General features: G+C 39.9%; 2 protein-coding genes across 4 annotated transcripts in view; both read right to left on the reverse strand.

Moving 5' to 3' along the window:
* The window catches only part of spidr (scaffold protein involved in DNA repair), a 46,325-nt gene extending 39,650 nt beyond the window's left edge, over window positions 1-6,675 (reverse strand). The window contains exons 1-5 of one of the 2 annotated variants that reach the window (XM_050075053.1): window positions 6,484-6,675; window positions 5,961-6,122; window positions 5,782-5,845; window positions 4,298-4,504; window positions 2,688-2,830 (exon numbers count right to left, since the gene is read on the reverse strand). In XM_050075053.1, coding sequence (XP_049931010.1) covers window positions 2,688-2,830; window positions 4,298-4,504; window positions 5,782-5,845; window positions 5,961-6,122; window positions 6,484-6,498 — 591 coding nt within the window. In that variant the 5' untranslated portion in view covers window positions 6,499-6,675. Of the gene's footprint in view, window positions 1-2,687; window positions 2,831-4,297; window positions 4,505-5,781; window positions 5,846-5,960; window positions 6,123-6,483 lie in introns of those variants that run through there. The other variant, XM_050075054.1, reaches the window with a different exon arrangement.
* Window positions 6,676-9,540: 2,865 nt separating this feature from the next.
* mapre2 (microtubule-associated protein, RP/EB family, member 2) lies at window positions 9,541-25,697 on the reverse strand. 2 transcript variants are annotated; one of them, XM_050033283.1, is made up of 7 exons: window positions 25,590-25,697; window positions 15,843-15,970; window positions 15,025-15,170; window positions 14,704-14,920; window positions 13,808-13,956; window positions 11,199-11,357; window positions 9,541-10,957 (listed from the first exon to the last, which is right to left on the reverse strand). In XM_050033283.1, exons 2-7 carry the CDS (start codon window positions 15,961-15,963, stop codon window positions 10,859-10,861), a joined length of 891 nt encoding a protein of 296 aa, XP_049889240.1. In that variant the 5' UTR covers window positions 15,964-15,970; window positions 25,590-25,697; the 3' UTR covers window positions 9,541-10,858. The 2 variants fall into 2 exon arrangements, with proteins under 2 accessions (XP_049889240.1, XP_049889239.1); XM_050033282.1 differs by lacking the exon at window positions 25,590-25,697 and adding an exon at window positions 19,194-19,481.
* Window positions 25,698-26,168: the final 471 nt, after the last annotated feature.

Below are 26,168 nucleotides of genomic sequence, written 5' to 3' on the forward strand. Positions count from 1 at the left end.
GTATCCTGTTAGATCCGGTTTGATTTAAAATTGGCAGCATTTGAGCAAGCTTTCCGGGCAGCAAAGAAATTCATACTAGGTTGTTCCATTTTGCTGCTCTAATTAAATCAAATTCTACCGTATTGTGATTTTGTAATGTTATAATAAAACGCCACATACCCAAATGCTATTCCCATTACTGAATCTGGATTTGAGTTATGAGCAATCAAACTGTCAAAAAACACAACATGTATTCATTCCAGTTCAAGCATACTTGAAAAACTAGGACCCATAAGAGTCTCTCTGCCTAGTAGGCCTCTGACCACAAGCCTCCTGTTGGGTGATCTTAAATCTTGTTTGACCCCAGAGAGCTGATAGCAGCAAATAAACTGTGACAAGAGGAAGTAGCTGGGTCTGTGGGGGTGATGTCAATCTGTCTACAGGCTTCCTCTCAACATACACCCTGCGAAAACTGAGCGCGTCATCACAAAATACTGGTTGTCAGATATTAAAGTAATCGCCAATCTTGGTCAAAAATCTCTGATTCCAGCTTCTTAAATGTGAATATTTGCTGGTTTCTTTACTCCTCTGTGATGGTAAACTAAATATCTTTGGGTTGTGGGCAAAACAAGACATTTGAGGATGTCATTTTGGGCTTTGGGAAACAATCTGCAATAACAATAATTGTTAGTTGCAGCCCTATTTAAAGGTACCTTGAGTTTTTTTTTTGGTGCTATCATGACACTGGAATTTATAACTTCCATACAATACCTTGAAAAAGATCAATATTTGAAGTGATTTGATACCACGGGGAAAATCTGACAATAACGTTATACAATTTAAAGGTTTTATTAAATATAACGAGGCTATAACATGACAATGACGACTTTCTTTTCTTGGTTAGTAGCATTTACATTAAGGAAAACAATATTCTTCTTGCAGTCGTACACATATTCAACATCCTCTGAGATTTTCACACTCAAAATGCAATAAAGTGCATGTTAAAAATAAAACTGCCGCAAAAGCCTGTATGCAGCCAGACTGAATGAGATGAGCGACAAGAAGACAGGACTGTGAGTGACTGAGAAGAGGTGAGGATATGGGCGCACTGCAGCAGGGTGTTTGTGTGTGTCAGCTTGCTGTCGGAGAGAAAAGAAAGTAAAAGAGTGTTATCAAAAGTATCGATACTAAGGAACATGCGTATCAAAACTGTTTCAAATCTTCAGAATCAACACTGACAGCACTAGCTTATTCAGTTGATAACTGGCGTCAACCATCGCCAAGCCGTGCAAGAACATTTTCATAAACCACTATCTACAAAACCACATCACCTCTGTAATTTGACCACATCTAGCTGATCAATTACATGTTGTAAATATGTGCTGCGACGACTGAACGCTGTGTGCAGTCTTGAACCTGAGCGCAACACCTTCACCACTCCTTGAGCATTCTGTCAGTGCCAGCCCTGCCTTTAACAAACACTGCTGCTGAATGACTTCCGAGAAGGAACAGTCAATCCAAGTTTCCGCAGCACACAGGAGGGCCCACAAAAGATTGGCTACTATGATAACACACGTGTTTGTCTAATAAAATAGCAGGAGATGTGTGTTCAGTAAACCACAATGAACGCATCGTACTACGTGGCGTTTCTGCGATTACGTTCACTATCTATGAATCTGCTGATTATTTTGTCAATTAATATTGACAGAGCAGTGAAAAATGCCCATCACAATTTCTCTGAGCCCAAGCTGACGTCACCGAATGATATGTTACGTCTTAAAAACAGTGAATTGAATGTTTTTGGGAGTTTTGACTGTGATGCAACACAAAAAAGGAGTAAATACCCACATTTAAGAAGCTGAAACCATCAAATGTTTAGCATTTTTGCTTGAACAATAAACTTAACATTCAACATAAGCTTAATAAGCTAAGTTTAAGTTTTGATTTCCAGTATAAACCCTACTGAAATGGTTTCATTCTTTGTGCATCTGAGTTTCAGAGAATCAAAAGCAACTACTGCCTTCAATTAAGCACAAAAGTTTCATTTTCATGTATTCCCAACTGTTTCAACATCTGCCTTGGATCAGGGAATAAGTGGCAACTTCTCCCTCCACACTCTGTCAGCTCTTTATTGCTACCTCAGCCTGTGAACTTTGACAGTTTGGAGTACAACCTGAACCTAGAAAGAGCACAGTGCAATGCTGGTTTGAGCCTGTCAAGCCCTTTCAGGACATGGGACCATGACTGCAACACTCCACCTAGTGGTGTGATGGGTGACCGTTCAATCAAAACAAATTTAATGAAAATAACTAAAACAACACTGATATGAAGACTGAAAATTAAACATTATAACACAAGTTGCAATAAACTAAAACACGTGCATTCATGCCAGGGAAGCCAACACTGATGTTAAAGCTCATCGGGTTTAATACACACAGTGAAGAGAATATCATCTGGTGTCTCACTGGACTCTAGGAAAAGTACTGATGCTTATGGCACTACTTCTAGGATAACTGCATGCACTGGTTCTCAACTATACACTTATAATTAGAAACATACACTGGACTTAATAAGTTGTGTAGAATTTAAGTGGTTTAGTGGCGCCATCTAGTGTTCAATAAAATATATAACACTCTTGAGAAAATGAGTTGCAAGTTACATACAGGCTGAAGCAACATAAAGTATCAGAGTTAGTGCAATTCACTCACATTCGCAGCTTCCAGAGGGAAGTCTTCTGGTTTTTCATCAGAGGGCTCTGATTCACATTCAGAGATTTGCTGCCCACTGTCCTTTTCAACATCCTCCTCAGATTCATCCAGATCGCTGTCTGTGTCAATAACAGGAGGGTCATCTAAAGAAAGAAATTAAATCATAAAGGAAAACAATAGGTTTAAGTTTGGCAAAATATTCTTAAAGGGATACTCTGCCAATTTTTAACCAGCTTTGTATGAGAACAATGTGGGTACTATGTGTAAATGAACTGTGTTAAACTTCCGTCCGTCTTGCCAGTGCATTAAATATCCCTGCTCATTGGCATGACATGAGGCCTGTTTCCACCGCAGGAACTTCGGGGTAATTTTACGGGGCCGGGGCTGTTGCTGCATGTCTCCACCGCAGGAACCACCCCCGAAGGACAGAGTTCCGGAACAAACAAGTCCCTGCCTCGGAGTTGGTACTCAGAACAGCCCTGAAAAACTCCTGGGTGGGGCTTGGGGTTTACTTGGTGCTATACTCAAGACGGGACGTGACGTCAACACAAAGCGACAAAATAGCCGGCATTTTTAAAACAGCAGACGAGGAGTCGCATCTGCTTTCTTCTTCTTCTTCTTTGTTGTTGTTATTCTTCTTTGTTTCTTTGCCATGTCAAAATGGTCGCGCAACGATTACGTCACATCCAGAGCCCGGTAACTTCACAGGAACCTTCCTCCTACTCCGCCCTCTCAGTGGAGACACGGCGGTTGAGAGGGCCGAGCAAGAGGACGTTCCTATAAAGTTCCTGCTCCCCTAATAGTACCAGGAACTTCTTCAGTGGAAACGGGCCTTTGGAAATTTCACCGACCCCTGGGCTGCTGCTCAAACTATAGATTGTGCTTCCTCATTTTTGTATACTGCCACCACCACCGACACAAAGCGTATAGAAACAGATGGGGAGAGAGAGAAGAGACCCCTCCCCTCAAACGCAAACCACACAGTAGAACTAGGAAGTGCTTATCAAATATGAACCAAAATTCTGGTACTGCGTTGCCTTTTTCTCGCCTAAAATGTTTTCTGAAACATATTTCAGCTTACTGTTTGACTGTAATTCAAGATTGTTTGTTACCAGCCGGCTGCCATTTTGTTTTCGGATGTGCAACTCGCATTACATCATCCACCAGCGGGAGCATTTATTGGTCACAGTGCATTCAGGTAGTTATAAGATTTCGGCCTCTTGGTAAAAGCAAATGCCACAGCAATTTTTTCTCTTGTCATACAGCACCAATTTCAAAAGTATTTGCGTCTCTATACTGCATCTCTCAGAGCATGTGGAGGGGAATGAAGTGGATCAGTAAGTGGAGATTGTGCAGCTCTTAACAAGTGCCTGAAGTTCCCTCCTCGGGTCTCAGGATGACAGCTGAGTCAACATGACAACTGAGAAAACCCTGGAAAAAGCTACTAAGTGTGCCTTGAGTTACAACTTTCTTGCCACAAGTTAAATGACAAGATCAACACCACCCTCACATCAGTGTGTGTTGAAGTATATATGTCTTTTTTACTATGCATAGTGAGCTCATGAAAAGCTGAGGTGCACCGTAAGCAAGTCACGACAGACATAATTTACCTTTATCAGTTCTGAGCATGCGCAGTGCTCCGATGTACGACTGAATGGGAGCTGAGGGCCTCCCCGGTCTCTGAGGACGCTGTCGCTGCTGAGCCACAACTCTGGAGAGATGCTTCTCCTGGGTCTCATTATCAGACTGTTCACTGTCACTGGAGCTCCATGCAATGTGCACTGGGTCCTCATCACAGTGAGCAGCACTGGTCTGTACTGGGCAAACACAAGACAGAGAAATAATGAGGTGTCTGTTAAATTTCAATGATTAAAACCATGCAGACATATTTCCACAGGTGCACACAAACCAAAACAAGCACTCAGACAATGTATACTTCTGTGTGTGGACATTATAGCTATTTTACTTAGTTAATTCAAGTAACAAAATTGTGGATCAATGTTTTGAGTTTGAGTGTTTGTTTTTTTTAAGTGGGGTTGCATGACGTACTTATCTATAGTCAGTGTGATACATACAGTAGATGTCAGTCGGCACACCCACTAAGCAATGTACTGCTGTGGAGGGGTCAGGTAAAAAAGTCCCACCTAAAAACTAGTACCAGTTTAAGTGTTTGCTATATTGAGAGTATTTTCACTGCTTTACCTTAATGTCAGACAGTGATTTCCAACTGGGAAATGAAGCTGTTATATCCCTTCTCTTCAACACCAGACTCCATTGAAAAAAGCAGTGATTTAATACTGCTGGGCAAAGGGAGCACTGGTCAACCGCTGCCTCAATAATTTTTTTGTGTTTGTTACTGTGTGACTTTGCCATTTAGTTTGGGTTCACCAAATTCACACAATAACACAAACTACCTAACTGATCAAAGCAGTGGCAGACCAGCAGCTCCTGCATTCATCACGCTAAAATTACTGTTTTTGTCAATGGAGTCTGGTGGCTTTGACAAGGGCATAGACGGGGACTGAAGTCGTTAAAGGCTTTCCCATTGGAACGGGTGGTCTGAGAGAAAGGTAATGCACTGGAAATACTCTCAATATAGCACACACTTAAGCTGACACTGATCTTTTTTGGTGGGACATTTTTTAGGTGGGATGACTGCGGCTCAGAGGTGGAGTGAGCCGTCCACTAATCGGAAGATCGGCAGTTTGACCACCCTCTCATCCAGCCTACATGTCAAAGTATCCTTGGGCAAGATACTGAACTGGCTGTTCCAATAGCGTGCGACAGCCATGGTTACTGACTAGCAGGTGGCACTATGTATGGTAGCCTCGGCCACCAGTGTGTGACATGTGGTGTAAAAACTGCCTTGAGTAGCTGGAAGACTAGAAAAGCGCTATACTAGTGCAGTCGATCTAAAAAAGAAACTTTTTTTGCTGACCCCTATCCACAGCAGTACATTGCTTAGCTTATGTGTCGGACTCCAGCCTGCTTCTCCAAACTGGGGGTGTGCTGACTGGCATCTACTGTATGCAATACGCTGACTATGATTACGTACACAATATTTGCAACTTAATTAAACTGCACAACAAAGTACCTGAAGCAGGGGACTGAGCCAACTTTCTGATGTCAGACAGTTTCCTCCCTGATGACTTGAGGTTCTGCAACACAAACAAGTATCAACACCATCAACAATCAGAGCAACAGGGGACTTATTATATGATAGAGTATTATATGTGTGTAAATCATGTCATGATGGATGTTATAGTTATCAACCTTCATCAGTGGAGTGCCCAGGAAACTGTCCCCACACCTCTCCCAGCTCTTAGCAGTGGACACAGAGGACAGTGATGATGGCTCTCTCCCCAGTTTTTGCAAACCATTGTCGACATCATCCGGAAAGAAAACACACTTAACGTCCTTGTAGTTTCTTTTACGCTACAAAAAATGTAGAGGAAGAGGAGAACAGGAGGTCAACTCACATTTATCACCTCTAAATTAAACAACTGGTTTAACAGCTCTTACTTAGCCCTGATTCTCATTGAGCTGGCTCTCCTGCATCAAGTTTAGTTTATAACATTAAATTAGAACAGCAGTGTATCTGTTGTGATAATAAAGAAAATATGTATAACACCAAATCAGTTGACACATGACTGACAGGTAAACTCTACTCAGCTGTGGGCGGGCAGAGGCACATAACTTCTGTTGCTAATGCTAACTAGCTTGTAGCTTAAAGTTAGCTTAACCTCGCTAGCAATGTAGCTAGCTAAGTTAGCTAGCGAGCGAGCAGGTTTCTTACCTTTCTGGAGGACATGGCGACAAAATAAAGTCAATTAAAGCCGCTGCAGTAGTTTGTATGTGTGCCCACACAACACTGTATCATCCAATACTTTATATTAACCCACTGTTGTGCAGCAGCGGTTTGCCGGTGGTTGCTAACTCTGTAGTTTGCAGACTAACTAGCAGCACAGCCGGAGCTGTAGCTGTTGCTCAATCTGAAGCAGAGAGAGGGGTGTGTTTCATTATCCAACAGCGTGGACAGGAGGAGGGTGGAAAGTAACGCAGTACATTTACTCAAGTATTATTATTTTAAGTACATGTACTTTACTTGAGGATTGACATTTTTATACTTTTACTCCACCACAATTTATGGGCAATTATTTTTTAATTTTTTTTAGTTATTAATACAAAATATAAATCAACTAACACATGATGAGGTATTATTATTATTATTAATAATAATAATTAGAGGCTACTCAGCAGTATATAGAGTAGTTTAAATTGGCTCCACCTTTACCTGCAACATTAAAGTGACACATTAATGCATCACTAATTATAATGCAGTAATAAAAATGAGTCTGAAAATGGCCATTATGCATAATACTTTTACTTTTGTTACTTTGAGTAGGCTTTGTTTTAATTCCAGTACTTGTACACTTTTACTAAGGTCAGATTTTGAATGTAGGATTTTTACATTGTGGTATTGCTACTTTTTTAAGAATAAATTGTATCTCTGAATTTTTATTTTATTTTATTTATTTATTTTTTTACATTTTAACAATATAAAAACAGACATAAGGGATACAGGACAGAAGGAAGAAAAAACAAATTAAATTAATAAAAATGAAATTAATTAAAATAAAATAGATAAATAAAATTAACAAAATATTATTATATTTATAATAATAGTAGTAGTAGTAATAACAATAATAATACAGTAGTAATAAAATAAAAGGTAACACACTGCCAGTTAAAGGGAAAAAAGTACAATTATGGTGTGGTTAATCAGCTTGACTCTTTACCCTTTTGATGTGTTCAATACAGGGTCCCCAGATTTTAGAAAACTCGATATGGGAGTTAAGGTACTGCTGCTTGAACTTGAGTAAAAAATCTGAATACTTCTTTTACCTCTGCAAAATAATGGCCCGCTTGAAATGCCGGAAAGTAATTAAGTACATTTTAATCAAATACTGATAAGAAAAGGTGAAAGTTTGAGGCACCTATATTCTAATTTACTGTGGTTTTCCCATTTCCTGTTTCTTTATAACTCTACTGCACTACAGTTCAGCAGTGGTAGAAGAAGTAATGTTACTCTGTTATGAGTATGTTAGGTCTTACATTCAAAATATTACTCAAATAAAAGTGCTAAGTACATGTACATTATATTATTGGTCATTATTAATCATGTATTGAAATGTTTGCTGAATTTTACAGTCGGAGTGACTCAAAGTGGAGCTAATTTGACCTACTTTACCCCATTTTCATATTGCTGATAACAAATCATAATTTGGAGGATGATGTGTTTTGCATGTAAAATCTAGATCTGCATACCAGTAGAAATACAGCTGTAAATATGGCCTAAATGTAGTGGTGCAGGGGTGACCCCTAGCTGTACGTCCCATATAGGCCTGAGATCGATTCTGACCTGCAGCCCTTTGTTGTGTCTTGTTTCCCATCTCTCTCCCACCTTCTCTGTCTATCTTAGCTGTTCTATCAATCAAGGCAATAAATGATGTAGTGGTGCAGAATAAAATGTCGGTTTTTAAGAAGCACTTCAAAGTTGCACTTGAACCTTTTAGTCCGCTACATTTAAGGGAAATTTAGGGGGAATTTAGTGGCATTTAGCAGTTAGAATTGATTCAGTGTTCATTGTCCAGGAGGTTTTTACTGGGAGCTAAATTATCCGCACGCTCACATTTAGACCTTTAGAGTCACCAATTAACCTGCATGTCTTTGGACTGTGGAGGAAGCTGGAGCACCCGGAGAAAACCCACGCTGACATGGGGAGAACCGCAAACTTCACACAGAAGGGCTCTGCCACACCAGTCTGCCCAATGACAGCTGGGATAGGCTCCAGTCCCCCCGCATCCCCTTATAGGATAAGTGATTACGTAAAATGAATGAATGAATGAATGAATGATCTGCAGAGGTCTCTTTTTCTCCAAAACAAACAGACTCAGTGATTTAAACTTGTAAAAACACTGAATGTGGCGCTGGTGGCTTAGTGGATAGAGCAGGCGCCCCATGTACAAGGCTGTTGCCGCAGGGGCCGGGGTTCCTTTCACACTTGTCTGTCCTGTCAATTAAAGCCTAAAATGCCCTAAAAAAATATCTTCCTCAAACATCAGTGGTTTAGCCAGTGTTTAGTTTGTCCATTCCGGGCAACTGTAGAAACATGGCAATCTCCGTAGACGAGGACCCAGTCACTATGTAGATATAAACAGCTCATTCTAGGTTAATGAAGACACAACAATTCTTATTTTCAGGTGGTTATATACATAAGAAAATACACTTACCCCGAAATATCCCCCTAAATTTTGCACACTTGACCTTTTAATGACAGCTATAGTTACTCAAGATATAAAATCAAAATATTATACAGTGTAACAGAATTACCCAGCAGTACATATAGTGGTTAATAGTAGCTCCATCGCTAACAGATACAACACTAAAATGCTGCTTATCTTTTAATATATCCAATAAAATCATATAGGCATTTAGCACTTTTCATATTGAGTACCTTTACTTGTAATACTTTCATTTTGCTGATAGTACTTTTGTACTTTAACTTGAGTAAAGACAGTATTTTCCTACTGTGGTATTTGAGCTTTTACCAAGATTGTTAAATTATCATATAATTATACAACCCTACATGTAAATTGCTCACTTCCTGTTTCATGCTATCGCTGATTGAGAAACTTTCTGCCTCTACTCTAATAAAAAAGCCTCAGTTAAAGACATAAATTATTATTGATAGTTACAGCTGTCTTAATTTAGGTCTTATAACTATGACCAATGCTAGCTGCTGCTGCTGCTGCTGCTGCTGCTGCTGGAGTCACATGACGACACTCCCATGGACTCAAAACGTGATTTTATTACAGCAAATCCATCCGAATCTCAACATCTTTCAAATAGCAGGTTAAACATACAAAAAGCTCACTTAACATACTTGTTTTTTATTAAATATGTAAAAAGCAGGTCAAGTTATTCACAAATAAAATGCAAACATGCAACACGTTTTTTGGGGAATGCATAATGAGTGGGACATGAAAAAAAACATTTACCATTCATTAATTATTGACAGTACATGTTTACATTCCTTTTCATTTACACAATAATATATAACTAAAGCATTATGGTGCACTGCCCAGTCCAATATTAGTAAATGCAATATTAAGAAAGGGTATACAATGTACTTACTGGAATATAGCATGGCAAATTACTCAGTGAACCGACTCTCCCTAAGACCTGTGGTTTAAAAAGAAAACATCTGAAATCTGAACAGACCACAAGTTCCAGCTGAGGTTTAAAACTTAAAACGCTGCATCATAATAAGACTACTCCACAATAATGTTTCTTCTGTCCCTACGTTTATGGCATACCAAAGTTAACTCTATTACCAAACCACCTTGTATGGTGTGAATGACACGTTGTTGAGCACACTGATTATCTGAAGTCTTGTCGTTTGTGAGGAAAGTTGTCAAACAGTCATAAGATGGCATTACACTACATTTTATTCACAATGCACTGACTGTATTGTCCTCCTTCATGAGGATGCAATGCAGACACTCGCACTATTCCTAAGGCGTAATAATAATAAATATGGTGAGGGTCTATGGACAGATTGTCCAATACAGAGTCAAATGTCAGTGCAACATATGGAAGGGGGTTAAATAAGAGCTACTACGAGCCCTTTCAGGGCTTTGCTTATTGCATTCTTGTGATTAATATTGTTGATATGCAAAATAAAAACAAAATAAAATGAAAAGGACAGAAGCTGGGAAGGTAACACTTGCACTGACAGGTAACAGCTACCCGTCTAAACTTCAGCATTTCATCACGTCTACTGTAGGATTTGAATTGACTTTCCACCCACGCACACACACAGTCCTCGGAAACTTCTGTGATGGTCTGAGCTTGTTCTGCTGGTGGAGGTCGTCACCACAAACCTGCCACAGCAGTTCACCAAAAGTCACAAAAAACATCAAACAGTGAGCAGAGGGGTACAAAAAATAAAATAAAAAACTGTGATGGTGCTTCTACTCAGGAGGTTGCTTCATGTGCTCAGTCTTGGAGAGAACAAAAAGAATAAACCATGAGGAAAAAATTAAAATCCTTTAACAGTTCTCACATATTAAAAAGAGGGGTGTGACTGCGGTGAGGGATGATGGCAGTCAGTATTCATCCTGCTCCTCCTGCTGATCATCTGGCGCCTCGTCATGGGCTTGCTGGTCCACTTCCTGTCCGTCACCCTCAGCCAGCTCTGCTCCCTCCTACAAACAAGGGGGCAAAGACAGCTTAATAGAAGTGCTGCTGAAGAATGCTCCGAGGCAAACACATGTGATTACACACAAAGGCTGACTTCTTATTTCTTTCAACCCCACAATAACTTCCACATGATTTACCACCAGGAAAAATGGGACTCACACGTTTAACTGCTGCAATTACTTATCTAAAAAACAGCCTCCAACTGTCCTGAATCCTGCTCAGATCAATCAAAAGTCACACACTGACCTGTTCGTCTGAAGCGTAAAGGACCTCCATTAACCGATCGACAAATGGGGCATTTTCTTCACCCTGTTCCTGGCACAGCAGCTCCACCTCTCGCAGCTTACTGAAGTAGTAGTCCCTCTCCTTCTCCACTCCTTCCAGTGCCAACTTTAATGTGTTCAACTACAAAAATAAAAAGTTATTCTTTGTTAGCATCAATATTTAAATACAGACAAACTATGTGGACTTTGGTTACAGACAAAAGGCGACAGATAAGCAGTCACAGACGCAACTGGACAACCAACAGAGGAGAAACACACACACACACACACACACACACAGAGTTACATTAAACTGGTGCTGCTTAAGGCAGCTAGATTTACGACTTTTTAAAGCCACTGGGAATTAAATCTAAGACCAGTTTTACAATAAACGAAACTGGAAAAAAAAAACATGAATTGACATCAGTTATGTGGGGTTAGGGAAAATTTCTTAATTGCAACATAAAACATGACTTCTTTGTTTCATGGTGGAGACAAGGGCAGATCAGAACTTGGTAATATCTGGCATTTGTTGACAAGTTTTCTCGGACAGAGAGCAGTTTGAAAATGTTTTTGCATAAAACACACCGAGCCTCGTTTGCATTGCATTGTACCAGTTATATCCTTGTCACAAAATCTTGGTTAAATAACCAATTTTCATTGAATTTGCATTCCCTATGTCATCCAGGGTACAGTGACAGCTAGCTAGCAGACAGTGGATCCTCTGCTCTGGGCATCCTGTTTGAACACAAAATGAGCGTTGCTGGTTCTGCTATCCTGATCTGTGTGACGTTATTGCGACATGCACTTGGAAAATTGTTTAAAAATAAATAAACGTTATCAATTATTTTGAGATTTTATAATGAAACATCAGGAAAAAAACTCATAAAATCCTACTTCCAATGTCTTTGCATATTTAAGAATTTTGAAAAATTGATTTAAGACATTTTAATAACAATAAAGGCCTTATTTTTAGATAAATTAATTCAATAACAAGACTTTTTAACCCTTTGAAACCTAGAGCAACATCACTTTTCTTGTGCTGCATTCAGATGCCTTGCACAAATATTTATAAGCCTTTAAGTCCTGAGCAAATTGGTGTGATTTCATTCAAAAACATTGGAAAAAAAGGCAATGAGCAAATTGGTAAGAAATGTCCCAAAAAATATAAATAAATAAAATAAAATAATAGATTCAGAAAATTCATTTTAAAAAAAATAGGAAAAAGAAAAATGGTGGGGAAAAACTATATTTATTATATTTGTAATAATATTTAAAATTATGTTACAGAATTATTATACTTTTGAAGCACTCTTTCCTGGTCACATCCTTGTTTGATTGTTTATAACTTTTAAAATAATAATAATTTTATTGTATTTATTTATTTGAAAAATTTCTTGCTTTGTTGTTTTTTTACCTGACACAAGCTGTCTAAAGTGCATAGGTCACATGAAGCTTACGTTGTCCAGAGTAAGTCACTTAAATGATTACTGTATGGATTGGAACTCAATCTTTATTTTATCACTGTTTAGATAATCTATTGCTCCATTTCGTCATGTGTCAAGTAAAACTAACAAACATTCTCTTCATTTGGTTTAATTTTCAATTCAATACTTTGAGGGTTTTGCTGGCTACTGGTCACACCACATAAACACGTTCCAGCTCAACTTTAGAATGACTCAATACATTTGCAGAAACATGTTGGATCTCATAATGAAACAACATGACACAGGTTTTATTTTACTAAACCTACTCAGCCACGTACAGTGTCTAAAAAAGTATTTAACTGCAACTTGGATTTTTATTTACTAATATATATATATTTTTTCCATGTCTTTCTTTTCACCACATTAAATCACGGTGGAGGTAAATAAGACACTGATCAGCAGAGAAAATAAAATTTTAAAAAATCCCTGTTTCAGTAAATATTTAAAATTACCTTTGGCAGCACTTGCAGATTTTATCTATGTGGACTGAATGAGCCATGATCCCATCAACAAAGCCAAAGTGAAACACATTTTTTAGACTAGATACTTTATGATGTTGGTCAACCTTTTCCTGTTGAAGGCAGTCTTTTATTTAAGAGATTAATAAACTTTCTAGAGAAAAAGAAATAGTGTTTTTAAAGGTCGCTGCAAAACTGTTAGTGGAGGTGTTCAAAAATGTTCAGTTGCATTTCTCTGGTCTCAAAGCAAACTGTCCCTTTGGAGCTGAAACTATCAGTCGATCAGCCAATGGACAGAAAATTAATCTGCAACTATTTCAATCTATTAATTGTCTCAATAATTTCAAAGCTTTTCTTTGTCCTTAGCATTCTGGACACAAAACACTATTTAAACATGCATCCTTGGGATCGAGGACTCTATAATTTTAGGCATTTTTCGCTATTTCAAAAAACTTCACAGATAAAATGATTCATCCATAATTAAAATAATTATTAGCTGCAGCCCTACTACCATCAGTGAGGTTTACAAATGAACACAGTCAGTGTTGGAAGTAGGAATGTGAGCAGTCTGAAGCAAACAAAGAGTTTGGTGGTCTAACTGTTGGTTGGCAGAATTATTGTAAGAATTGACCTTTATATAAACGTACCTGCTCCGTAAGTTGTGTGACCTGTGCTTCCAGTTCTTTCTCTCCCTTGGCAGGAGTTGGAATTGCAGTCGCAGGGATCTTTTTGGCTGACGAGGGTCTGGATGTTGGTGTTGAGGACTTGGGGGTTGTGGAGCTCGACCTTGATGCTCCTACAGCAGACAGAGGGTTTATTACTCAGGGATGGGTGTCTGGCAACTAGTAGTGACTTAAGCCTTGGTCAGACTGCCAGCCCATAATCAGTTTTTTGGGATGTCCAGATTGATTTTAGGAAGTCTTAATCCATTTGAAATGTGATTCTAATTGGATTTCCACAGATGTGTCTCAGTCCAGACTCTCCGGCTACTCAAATCCGATTTCAAAATGTCTTTGAACAAAAAATAAAATGACAGCATCAAATCCAGAGTGACGAAAGTGCTGAGCAGAACCATGCTGCTACCAACAGAGCACAAAAGATGACAACATGAGGAACAACAGTTAGTGCCAAAACAACTTGTTCAGAGGACCTCCATTTCTCATGCTTCCACCTTGAAAAGATGCGACACCAGCGTTGCTATGTAGCTACCAACGCCTTCGTCGTTACCACAGCAACCCATACAGATAGGTTGGTGATCTCTGGACACACACCTCTGGTCTGTTTACTTGCAAATAACAGTGCGGGAAGTCTGTCTTCAAGATCTGATTTGAGAAACAAATCTGATTTGCCTGCAGTCTGAGCGTAACCTTTGCTATTCTCTCACATGAAATCACACAATGTGTCTGTGTTCTGAGCTTGGACGTACTTGAGCTGTTGATGTGAAAATAAATACCACCACAGGCTAGGTACATAAATGACAACATGCCCTTGTGTCTGCAAACATTTCGCATATACTTGGACAGCAAAAGCAGATGACGCTTACCTGCAGTAGGGGAGCTGGCTGCGTGGTGAGACTTCTTTGGCAGGTTGAAGATCTGCTCACCGGGGTCAGGTGGGGGAATGGCATCCTGACCCTGTCTGGCTGCAACCGGGTCATACTCTTTACCATCGTAATTGGCGTCAAAGAACTTCTTAAACCACTGGATGAAATCAAGATTGTCTTGAAATCTGCCTTTAACAAGTTTCTCCACAGGAATAATCTGAATCGAGGGGGAAAAAAGAATTAAAATATAAATTCATGCAAGTTACTCACAGTGTACAGCAGCACTGAAAATGCAGATAGCCATAACGAGATTAAACTCACCTTGTCCACATTCATCCGTTTGAAGGATGCCTGCAACAGCTTGAAATTGTGAATGTACTCATGCTCCAATTTAGCTTGAAACTTGACCTTCTTAAGACTGATGCAGCCAGGGAAGAGCAGATCCATGAACTGGCAATAGGCAGCTCCTAAAGACGTTATAAAATGTCAGTTGAGTACATAATCCCTTGCTTGAAAATTAGAAAACTAGAGTCCAGATATAGGCTGGGACTTATCATGCCTGCCATTGCACGACAAAAAAAATCCACTGGAATAAATAAAAAAATAAAAGCCTGGGAGCGTTTTCTATGTCCAGATCGATGACCCGGTTTCCTTAAAAAGAAAACTATAAATGCAGATTCTTAGTAACATGGCCATACTGAAGCCTAGTTAGACCATCTGAAAAAGAGGGCACCAGCTCAACCTGTTAGCGTCCAAGCTATCAGATAAAGCTCACATAAACCCAACTACAGAGCGTATAAGAGGTAATCTGCATCAAACAAGGAGCTTACACCTTAACAGAAGAGGTGTGTGTGTTTGTTTCTGTGGGCAGAGAGTGATTGAAATTGGATTACTCGGTCACAGCAGGAAAACACGGCAGGCTACAAGTTTATTTATAGACAACTCTCTGCCAGGGAGAGGTGAGCATGTTTCCACAGGTTGCTTTAACTGCCATCTTACAGAGAATTTATTTTAACCCTGTGCTCTACAGGCGAAGATGTAATCTCTTAAACATGCTCCACATCTCAAACGGCTTCTTTGACACACGCAGCACAAGCAGAGGGAAGAGGATAGAGAGAAGTGTTTCACTGTGTTCTCACCTGAGGAGAGCTGCTCCACTTTCGTATAGTTTAGGCAGAGAATGTCGTTAACCCAGGCAGTGATGTCATGCCTGCTCATAGTCTCCTGGGTTATTGAGGTAGAATATACGTTGACCGCCATCCCCCAACTGCAACAGAAAAAGAACTCTTAGACACAAAAGCAATGCATTTGGAATAAAGGTGTTGTTTCCTATTTCTCAATTAAGTTGTCATCAAAATTGTTGATTTAATTTTCTGCCAATCGAATAATTGTTGCACCTCTAAAGAACTGTACACATGAAACAAACAACCAAGCCTTTAGTGCATGGCTTTAAAAACATGTAAGTGAGTTTGTCATGTTGCCAGTCTCAGAAACCCGTTGGCTTTTGACTGACGACGATAAGCCTCTGGGGGCAGCAGCCAATATTTCCAGAGAACCGGTTTAACAAGTGTCTTCATCTTCTGTGAGCCGCTCATTTCGGTTAATATCTATGAATAGATATCTGCATGTGAGTGCAGATTAAAAAAATGGAATACCTGGGTCCTCAACAGGGGGTCCTCAAAGTTACTGCAAGCCGGGCTGCCCAATTAATGTGCAGTAATTTAAGTTTTGATTCAAGGTTTTCTTTCTTTTGTCTGAGAATACACATTAACAAGAATCCCACACATTATTAACTAAGATAAATTGGCATATTTGTCAAAAAAAAAATCAACAATTTAATTTAAAGTACACAACCCTGATGATGGGCTAACTGTTACCCATGATCCTTGGGATATTGTGTTAGCTATCTCGTGCTGAATGACTGTGCAGCACCTGTCCATAACAGTGAGGCAAACTAGTTCGCTAATATTTACATACTATTAAAACATATTGGCAAATTAGCTATATTATTATTTCAAGTGTAGACTTTCTTGTAAGCCACAATGGATTGTTTTGTAACTTTGCAAGCAACAGACGTTTACAAACATGATGTATACATCTATGAATCTCATGAATCTCTCAAATAACTATTATTTAAGTAGCTTAGTAATGTATGCGCCATAAAAGGATGTTTGTACATGGCACCAAAGGCCGCTCTACACATTATTGTGGGCTCAGTTTAATCACAATTTAATAAAACACATGTAGTAGGGGGTCCCTGCTCTGTCTCTGTTTCAGCGAAGGTGTCCTTGGCCTGAAAAAGGTTGAGAACCCCTGATCTAATATAAAGCTAAATCGTCGTCCGACAGTCGCCGACGGGTTCCAAGACTGCATTTCGGCCAATGTGTTCCACCTCCCCACACGGACTGTTTACTGCCGCTCAAACGTGACTGTAGTCCGAGTAACGTTGACCAAACGAAAACCAGAGCGCTTCAGATTCCAAAATCTTATCTCATTATTATGTTGCTTTGACTTCAGCTCTTTTAAAACATGTTTCTAAATCCAAGTAGTTTTCTAACACACCTTTTTAGCAATGCACCTTTCTTATCCTAACACCTAGGCTGCAGCAGACCTTGTAGGCCCTCTTTGAATTTGTGCCTGGGATCCTTTAATCTGATTTTACCTGCATGGTAAACAGAAGCCGCAACGACGTCGGATTAGAATGATGCTGTAATTTTACCTGCTTGCTTCCAGGACACCTGCCCCATTTACACAAGGCATATTCAGGCCCGTATACAAGCAATGAAAGCATACCATGGCATGTGCCAAAAAAAAAATGTATCAGGGATCTCAAACTTTGATCGTGAAGATACAGATTGAGCAGTTACACAGCATGGCCATAACACAATGTCAAAAAAAGCATACTACGCTTAGTAACAGAAACATTGTTTACCCCACATTGGGATCACCTAAACAGCCAAGTATATCTAAGACACGCGGAGAGAAAATTGAACTATTTATCAGGTCAAAAAATACCTTGTTTGCCTTTTGCCTGTCAATATGCGTCTTAACTTTTAAATGCAATGCAAAAATACAGGGTATGTCTGTGGAAATCAGTCCTTTAAAGCCAATTTGGTAACATGCTAGGGTTATGTGCTAGACATGGGGGCAAAACCTGATAGTATTGCAATAGTTTTTGTGTCAATACAGTATCAATACATAGATGCCAAGTATCGATTGTTTAATTAAATCAATTAATAATACTGCAAATACAAATTAAAGGTTTGGTAGCCTACTAAATAACAAATTAAACAGCTTTTTCAGTCCACTACACATATTTTGCTGCACTAAAAATAACTGATGTGAGAAACTTTATCTTGTTGGATAAAACAGAAGTTTGTGGACATAATTTACATTTGAAAAAAGGTAAGAAATCGCAATATATCGCAGTATATGTGACGGCAATATCGCAAAACTTTAAAAATAGTAATAATATTGTACCCTGACTACAGTATGGTGATAACATGGTATCATGGGCCCTCTGGTGATTCCCATCCCTCCTGTATACTCGCAAAAATATGACAAAGTAGCACTACGTTATAATCATATTTATACATTAATCAAGTGTGCAGTCGTCTTTAATTCCCCTGACAGATATGAAGACTGCAGCATGACATTTTAATCTTAATTCAATGATAGGGAACAGCAGGACAGCTGCAGTAAAACACCCATCTTTATTGGTTTATGGCGGCGACTGATATGGCGTTAAATCACGCTAAATGATCATCGGGGCAATAATAAGCCTTGAGAGTTAAAGTTGGGCTATCACAGCACTGCAGGAGCAGATCCTCGGTTGACTGATTCTCGGGGAAGGAAGGAAGGAAACTGGGCCAGCCGATCTCATGTCAACAAAGCGGATGTGTGTGCAGCTAGCATGCTTTGTTAGCCGGGCAGGGATAGCAGCCGACACCGGGGCTGGGCTGATGCCTGTGTGTCCAAAGAGGGGGAGGATTCAGGCTTGTGTGGCAGCAGCGAGGGGGGTACATGCATTAAAACACCCCCGTAAACACACACATATCGTGATATTGTGTGTTATTAGATAGCTGCGATGTGTCATGTCACGATGGGGATATACTAGCAGCAACAGCGGCAGCAGTTGCAGAAGCGCAGGGGCGGCTGTCTGTGTATCCCTGTCATTTCACAAGCGATCCACTCCTCCAGTGCCATTGCGCACCACCACACTTGACAACATTAAACTGGTGCCAGCTTTAATTTGGGGTGCTACACACCAGCAGGAGAGGGGTTTGAGCTTTTAGGGAGCTTTTAGGGAGCTAACATGACAGGACACTGGGAGACAACAGGGAAATCGCGGATGGGTGCAAAGCAAAACCAAACACTCGACGAGGAGGAGGACCAGGCCGGAATGCAGGTTTCTGTCTGCAGCAGTGTTTGTCCTTTTAGGATTTATCTTACTGACATGAAATCAAATGCGGATCAGTACACTGATTTACCTGTAGGCGCGCTCTCCCCGCACTGTATTTTTCCTGTAAGGAATGATGTTGGTTCCGTTGTCCGGGACGATGTCGTTGTTATTCTCTCCATTTGGGGAAAGGGCTTGGGTGGGACCGGGCATTTGGGTCTCTAAAATGTTGAACAGATACTCTGTTCTCTCTCTGGCCGGGAAAAAGAAACCAACAGGAACGATGCAAATGCTTGGAAAATGCCGCACCTCCGGGGCTCTTTCCCTTCTGTCTGCTTATTCTTCACAAATCTCTGCCCTAATGACGTTGCTGCACCCTGCACCACGTGACTGATGGGGTTGGCTGCCTGTTCCTTATGGTGGGCTATTTCAGTACACCAAATTACATTGATCACTGCTTAAAAAAAAAAGACACCGTCGCCAAATCTGATCAATGCAAGTCGCTTTTGAGATGCAGATTAGTGACAGCTCATCAAATGCTCAGAGACGAGACCCAATCATGTGGGAAGTATCTGGGAAGTATGGATCTGATTAAAAGGAAAATGCAGCCCACCCAGTTTCACCTTCACATCTCTAGGTGATTATATGATGACAGCAGCAAACACATGTGGGTACAAAGAAAAAAGCAAGCAGCTCCTAATAGATAGATACAAATGGTGCTGATGAAAATGATTGCAACACACGATATGAGGAAGTGTAGAAAATATTTTGACTACTAACCACGAGTTAAAATATCAATTCAACTCCTAAAATGTTTAATCGCTGCAACAATGGGTTGCTTATTTGATTAATCAATTAATAAGTTAATCAACAGAAACTTTATCAGCAACAATTCAGATAATTAGGGATGCACGATATCAGATTTTTTTTGCCGATATACAATATGCCGATATATAACAACTCTTTTGGCTGATACCGATATTGACATATTTATTTATTTCCCCATCTAAGTTTAGTGATCAAGTCTTCTGTTGTGATATTAACATCTTATTACGCATGCATACTCTTATTGTGATGGCCCACCAGCAGATGGAGATATACAATACATTGCTTTACAATGTACGTTATATTTATTCATTGTGCAAAATGAGAAAAATCATGTTGGCTGATTCTGATAGTTAATTTTAAAGACAGTATTGGCCGATACAGCTGACGTGTCGATATAATCAGCATGTTGGCCGATTCTGGTGGTTCATTATATCTATTAAAGCTGATATTGGCTGATACCAGTGACGTACCAATACTATCAGCATATGGGCCGTTTCCAATAGCTCATTTACAAGACAATATCGGCCAATACGGATGACGTGCCGATATTATCGTGCATCCCTACTGATAATCTATTGTGTCAAGTCCTTTTTAAGCACAAAGTAACTGGTTCAAGCAAGTGTGAATATTTCATGTTATTTACTGACAGACAACTTTATGTCTTAGGATTTTGGACTAGGGCTGTGCGATATCACGATTTATATCGTGTAACGAGAGAAAAATGTGGGACAACTTTTTATTCATTGGATTAAAATGTGCTATATCGGGATAGGTATTGTTATCGGGATATGAGATTACCTATATCGGGATATGAGATTTTGGTCATATCGCCCAGCCCTATTTTGGACTGTTGGTCAGACTGTGGGAACTTGTGATGGACATTTTTCACCATTCGCTAAAAACTAAACCATGAATCAGTTAAGCGAGAAAATAGTCAGTAGGTTAAGGGGTAATAAAAATATCCCTAATTAATCCTGATTGTTTTTGGATAGTAAAATGTCATTAAAAATGGAGAAAACTTCCCAAAGCCCAAGGTAATCTTGTTTCGTCTGACCACCAGTCCCAAATATAAATATAGTCAATTTACTATCATAGATTATTAAGAAACCAGCAAATATTCATATTTCGGAAGCTGGAACCAGTGTATTTTTGCACAATAAATGTCTTTAATAATGAATTGATTATCAAAATAGCAGCCGATTCATTTGATTAATCAACTGATCGTTTAGCTTTATAACATGTATGAATTTACAAATATCCAGTAGGGTTGTAACACTGTGCTTTATACTTCAAAGACTTAAATTCAGTGCACATGGTGCTGTGTGGCAGCCCTGTGGTTGCTAAGCTATCTCCTGTTTGTGTTGCCACATCTGTTGTTTTCTATTGTAAAAACACTGCTTTTGTTTTCTGTTGTATTTACTGCTGAGCAACGGCTGTGAGTGGCTCAGAGGAAACACTGTTTCAGTCAAGTATTGTGCTACATGTACACGTAATTCCTAACTTTAATTTATTCTTGCTATATTGAGACAAAAATTGAAATTTGTCAGATTGTGAGACTCACAACGTGTCCAAATTCCCGTGAATCATTACACCCCTGATATTAAGAGATCTGTATGAGTCAAGGCCGATTCCATCTGACTTTATGTGAACATGGTTAGTAATCAATGATAAGAAGCTGTTGCATGTAGACCAGTAGGTCATGTACGATGGAAAACTGGTTGGATGACACAGCTCCATAACGCCACAGAACCAACACAGCTATGATGTTTAATGCAGGAATGTTATGCATGAAGTGTGTCCAGCCAATCACACGGCCTCTAACTCTTTTGTGGTCAGGACTTTCACACCCTAACAGCAAAGGCCTCTGGGAAAACAATACAGCTTATTCTGTAAAGTTGTTCTACTGCCTTGATTTCTTTCCTTGTTTGCTGCTTCACCTAAAAGACCATCTCCTGTGTTGAATTTAAAAAACGCAGACAGTCATTTTGAGATCAATACAACGATCCATCTATGGCAGCACCATCAGTCCAAAGGTCAACTCACATTTTTGGCCAGTAATGCCTCCTATTTTTTTAGGCGTAAACATTTTTTTCCTCTGAGTTTTCTTGTGTGAGAATGAGTCCAAAAAGTAGTCTTGTGACAGTCAGCTGTGTCTAGGGTTGGGTATCTGAACTCAATACCTTTAAGGTCATGACCAAAATAACCCAGTAACAAGCAGTATCAAAACTTCACCGCAAGCTCTCTTTGATTCAATGTGTGACGTATGATTGGCTCACTACCACAGCTGCTACAACCAATACAGTGTGTGGCGTGGGAAAGTCGAGCATGGTGTCAGAGCTGGCAGTTCAGTGTGCCAAGATGCCACCAAAACTACATGCCTGTGGTGTCAGGTGGCATTTTACACAACTGAGAGCTTCCATTCACATGACTGGTGTTGAATGAATTAAAAATATATCAAATGAAGTACTCAAATTTGTAATCTTTTTAAAATTAAACCTAGCTCGAGCCAGGTCGCTAGGCAAGATGTGTTGTTATAACACACACCTTTTTTGCTTCCTGTGGCACAAACTTATCAAAGCTCTGCCTTAATGGAAATACAGCATCTTTTAGAAGATTTTAACAGGGTATATCAAGAAAGATTTAACTCTAAAGCGTACAATTCCTCATCCAATTTCAGTGTCAGCAGTTTCTTTTTCTGTCAAAATGGCAGACAGTACTTCCAACTGTCCATCGTTGCTTTTACACTTGGGCAAGGGATGCCGAATACTCACATTTGCTCACCATGTGTGTGCTCACATAAAACAGCTCCTCTGGTGCCACCATCAGGCCAAAGTTGAGGTCACTTTTTACCCACAACTTTCTTAGGAACTTTAACACAGAGCCTGAAGACAGACTGATCTCTCATAATTCTCTCATAAATCTAATAAAGATAAATTTCCAAAAAATGACGTCTGATTAATTTTACCAAATACTATTGACCTACATTTTTAGTTCTGTCTTGCTGTAACAGTTAATCCAATTTCAATACACTTCTGAGCCTATTACAGTTACTCAACAGGATTTTCATTCTCCATACTGTATGTATAGCCACGGCTTGATGTAGTCGCCTTCTGCTGAAGCTTTGCTTTGAAGATGTTTCAACACATATTCCAAATTCCTGTAAAATTATGGCCATAATTTACATCATCACTCCTGTGTATTCAGCTTTAACTAATCACACAGCAGCTTTTAAAAGTCACATGTCTGCAAAGCGGATGTATGTGCCACGGATTGCATATTTGACTGTGACTACAATAAATCACCCTTGTACTGAAATGTGTATTTAAGCAACTGCTTCAAGTGTTTTTAATATATTTGAAAATGTTAGAAATAAATCAAGGCAGTGGTTAAATACAGGATATCCATCTCTTGTGTGGTTACTCTAGTAGGACATATATTCAGGATCCCCTGCCTCTACTGGGTCAAATGTACACTTAAGTCTTACACAAATTCCTGCAGAGCCAAACACAAAGCATAACCAAGTGCTAATCTCATTAAATGGCACTAGAAATGTCTCCAAAAACAAGCTGTGCTACATTTCCACTACAGCAATGCTAAAGGCCCTTTCAGACTGGAAAGTGACAGCTGGTCTTATCACAATCTCACAACAGCGAGCACAAAGGTCTGCTTTGTATCAGGCATCAAGCGGCAAACGCATGACATGGTCAAACTTCAGGGGCAGCAGGAAATCGGGAAACTGTGTGCTTGTTCACACGGGCAGCAAACAAGTGCATCCCGTACTGTGCCATGGCTAAGTTGGGTGGCAAAGTTATCACCGGGCTGTCATTGAAATGAACTTCACTTCGCAGTGTGACAGGCCTGCAGCTGTCACAACAGGGGTGAAGCATGCATGTGCTGTGTAAAATAAATGTCCGGACTGTGAAGCCTAAGAATTAAAGATGAAAATGTACAGCCAGTAACCAGGTCATGATTTCTGGAAACAAACATTGCAGTTAAGTTTCTCAGATGTATTTTTTCTGGGGGCTTTGAGCGCTAAAAGCCAAGTGCCATCTAGTTCCATTAAATTCCAGAGAAGGCACACATCTCTGCGGCCGATATCTCCAACATTTGCAACTCACACCAAAACAATTTTGACTAACAAACAGCACTACAGGTCAGAGGAATAATATGTATTGTTGATTTTGGGGTGATCTATTCCTTTACACGTATTTAACTGCAGCAAAAAATGAGTCACGTTCCACCTTTTTGCCTGTCATCCCACATCTGAAATGAATTGGGGTGCTGCGTTTTATTTACCCAGTGTTAATGTCCATTTGAACATGGCCTCAAATGTGTAAAGACTGGTGGACTGAAACTTTTGCTATAAAAATACAGACTAAATATGCAGCAAGCCATGAAAAGAAACATCAGACAAATTTATTTGTCAAAGTCCAATGTTGTAATTTTGGAAAATTGTGATCTTACTGTATGTACCGGCACCTATGCTTCGTTTAGTATTTTTGGTGTGGTGTATTTCTTGTCCCTGATCGAGGTTTAAGTAGCTATGGTAGTAAAAGGTGGGCAATTGTCCAGAAACACATAATGCAAGCAAGATAATCTAGCTATAACAGCTGCTGTGTTTTGCATACACTTGCCTTACAGTCTCTGTTGGTGCTGTTAGGCTACAATAAATCACTGGGCTGTTGTACATGAGCTCATTCCATTAGAGGAAAACAGAGAGCTGTGCTTGCTCTCTACATTCATATCTCCCAAGGCTTTCTCTTGCACTGAGATCAAGTGGGTGGGTGAGGGGTAGCTGCTCCACCCTACAGACCCAGCCCTCAATATCACGGAGGTCAGGTATTGCTCTACATTACAGGTTGGGCCAGTTAAATTGTGTGCTAGGTAATGGTTACTAATGAGGAGGGTTTTTAGAGTCATGGGTGTGCAGAAACATTTTCAGGAAAACCTCAAACCTGCACAAAATGAGTCAGGGAGGGCCAGAACCAGAGAAGAGGGAGCTCTGATGATCTCACACTGATCTATCTTACATGGCATCTTTTTTAGTTATTCCTTTAAATGCAACTTGTGGGTTGAGCTAAGTTTGCAATTTGAAATAAGAGGAACTCTGCAACCCAGACAAAAGACCTAGGATGCCCACGATCACCCTCTCTTCTCCTCGTCTGTCCCCACTGCACGCCACTGCTCAGAAATCGCTTTAACTGAGGAAAACACCAACAGTTCTTTTTGCTAATTTCTGAGCTTTTCAAAGCAGCTCAGCAACAAAGCAGCTAGCAGCAGTGAGTCTGTGAATGAAGCTAACTCAGCTTCGTGTTGGCAGTGACAGTTAAATGAGATACAATGATTGGAAAGCGAGCTACTACACAGTCAAACAATGGCAAAGCAAAAGAAAGAGTGTTGTTACCAAGCCGGACGGTACTTACAGTGACGGTGGTACATCTTGTGTAGCTAACCGCCAAGTTACAGTAAGCTAATTTTGCTCCTGCCAACACTTTGTGAGAATAGTGACAGCCGACATATGCCCTGACCCCGGGTACCATCACCGTACGAGCCACCGACACACACGTAAAACGCTCTGGTTTGGGCATTTTCACACCGTGTTGTACGTCTCGCATAAGACTACACACTGTAATTGTTCAGCAAAGCAACTGAGACTCACCAATGAACTCCAATCCGCAGGTTACAAGGTGTTAAAAAAGCAGTTTTCCGGCTGAGTCACCCCACCCTCAAACGCCCATTCTCACTACACGGTGAGCCGAGAGCGGGCGGCTGATTGGATGACGCTACATCGGTGTCGCAGCTGATTGGTCTACATGTGACATCTGTCGTGAGGTTGACCAATCAGGGTTTGATGCGTTGAACATAAGGAACATCCGACAGCTTTCCGTCTTGTCGCTCTGTGTCACATCACTTTCCCCCACAGAGAGGAACACACAAGATTTTCCTGAACCAGTAAATATTTATTCAGCGCTAAAAACTACTAATTTTACCATGATTTTTCTTCCTACATATACATAAAAAATAGAGGGATACGTGGACATCTAAAAAATAAAATAAAATTATGATAACCTGCTTTTTTGCCAATGTAAAGAACACTATGGTGTGGCGTGTGAGGTGCAATGTTACCACTAAAACTATATTTTGAATCATTATTACAGTGGTTTAATCAAGCAAAAATGGCAAATAAATGAATACATCTCCAGTTATGGCTTCTGAAATGTGAATATTTGCTATTTCT

This window comes from Epinephelus moara, chromosome 21, assembly GCF_006386435.1.
Source record: "Epinephelus moara isolate mb chromosome 21, YSFRI_EMoa_1.0, whole genome shotgun sequence".
NCBI lineage: Eukaryota > Metazoa > Chordata > Actinopteri > Perciformes > Serranidae > Epinephelus > Epinephelus moara.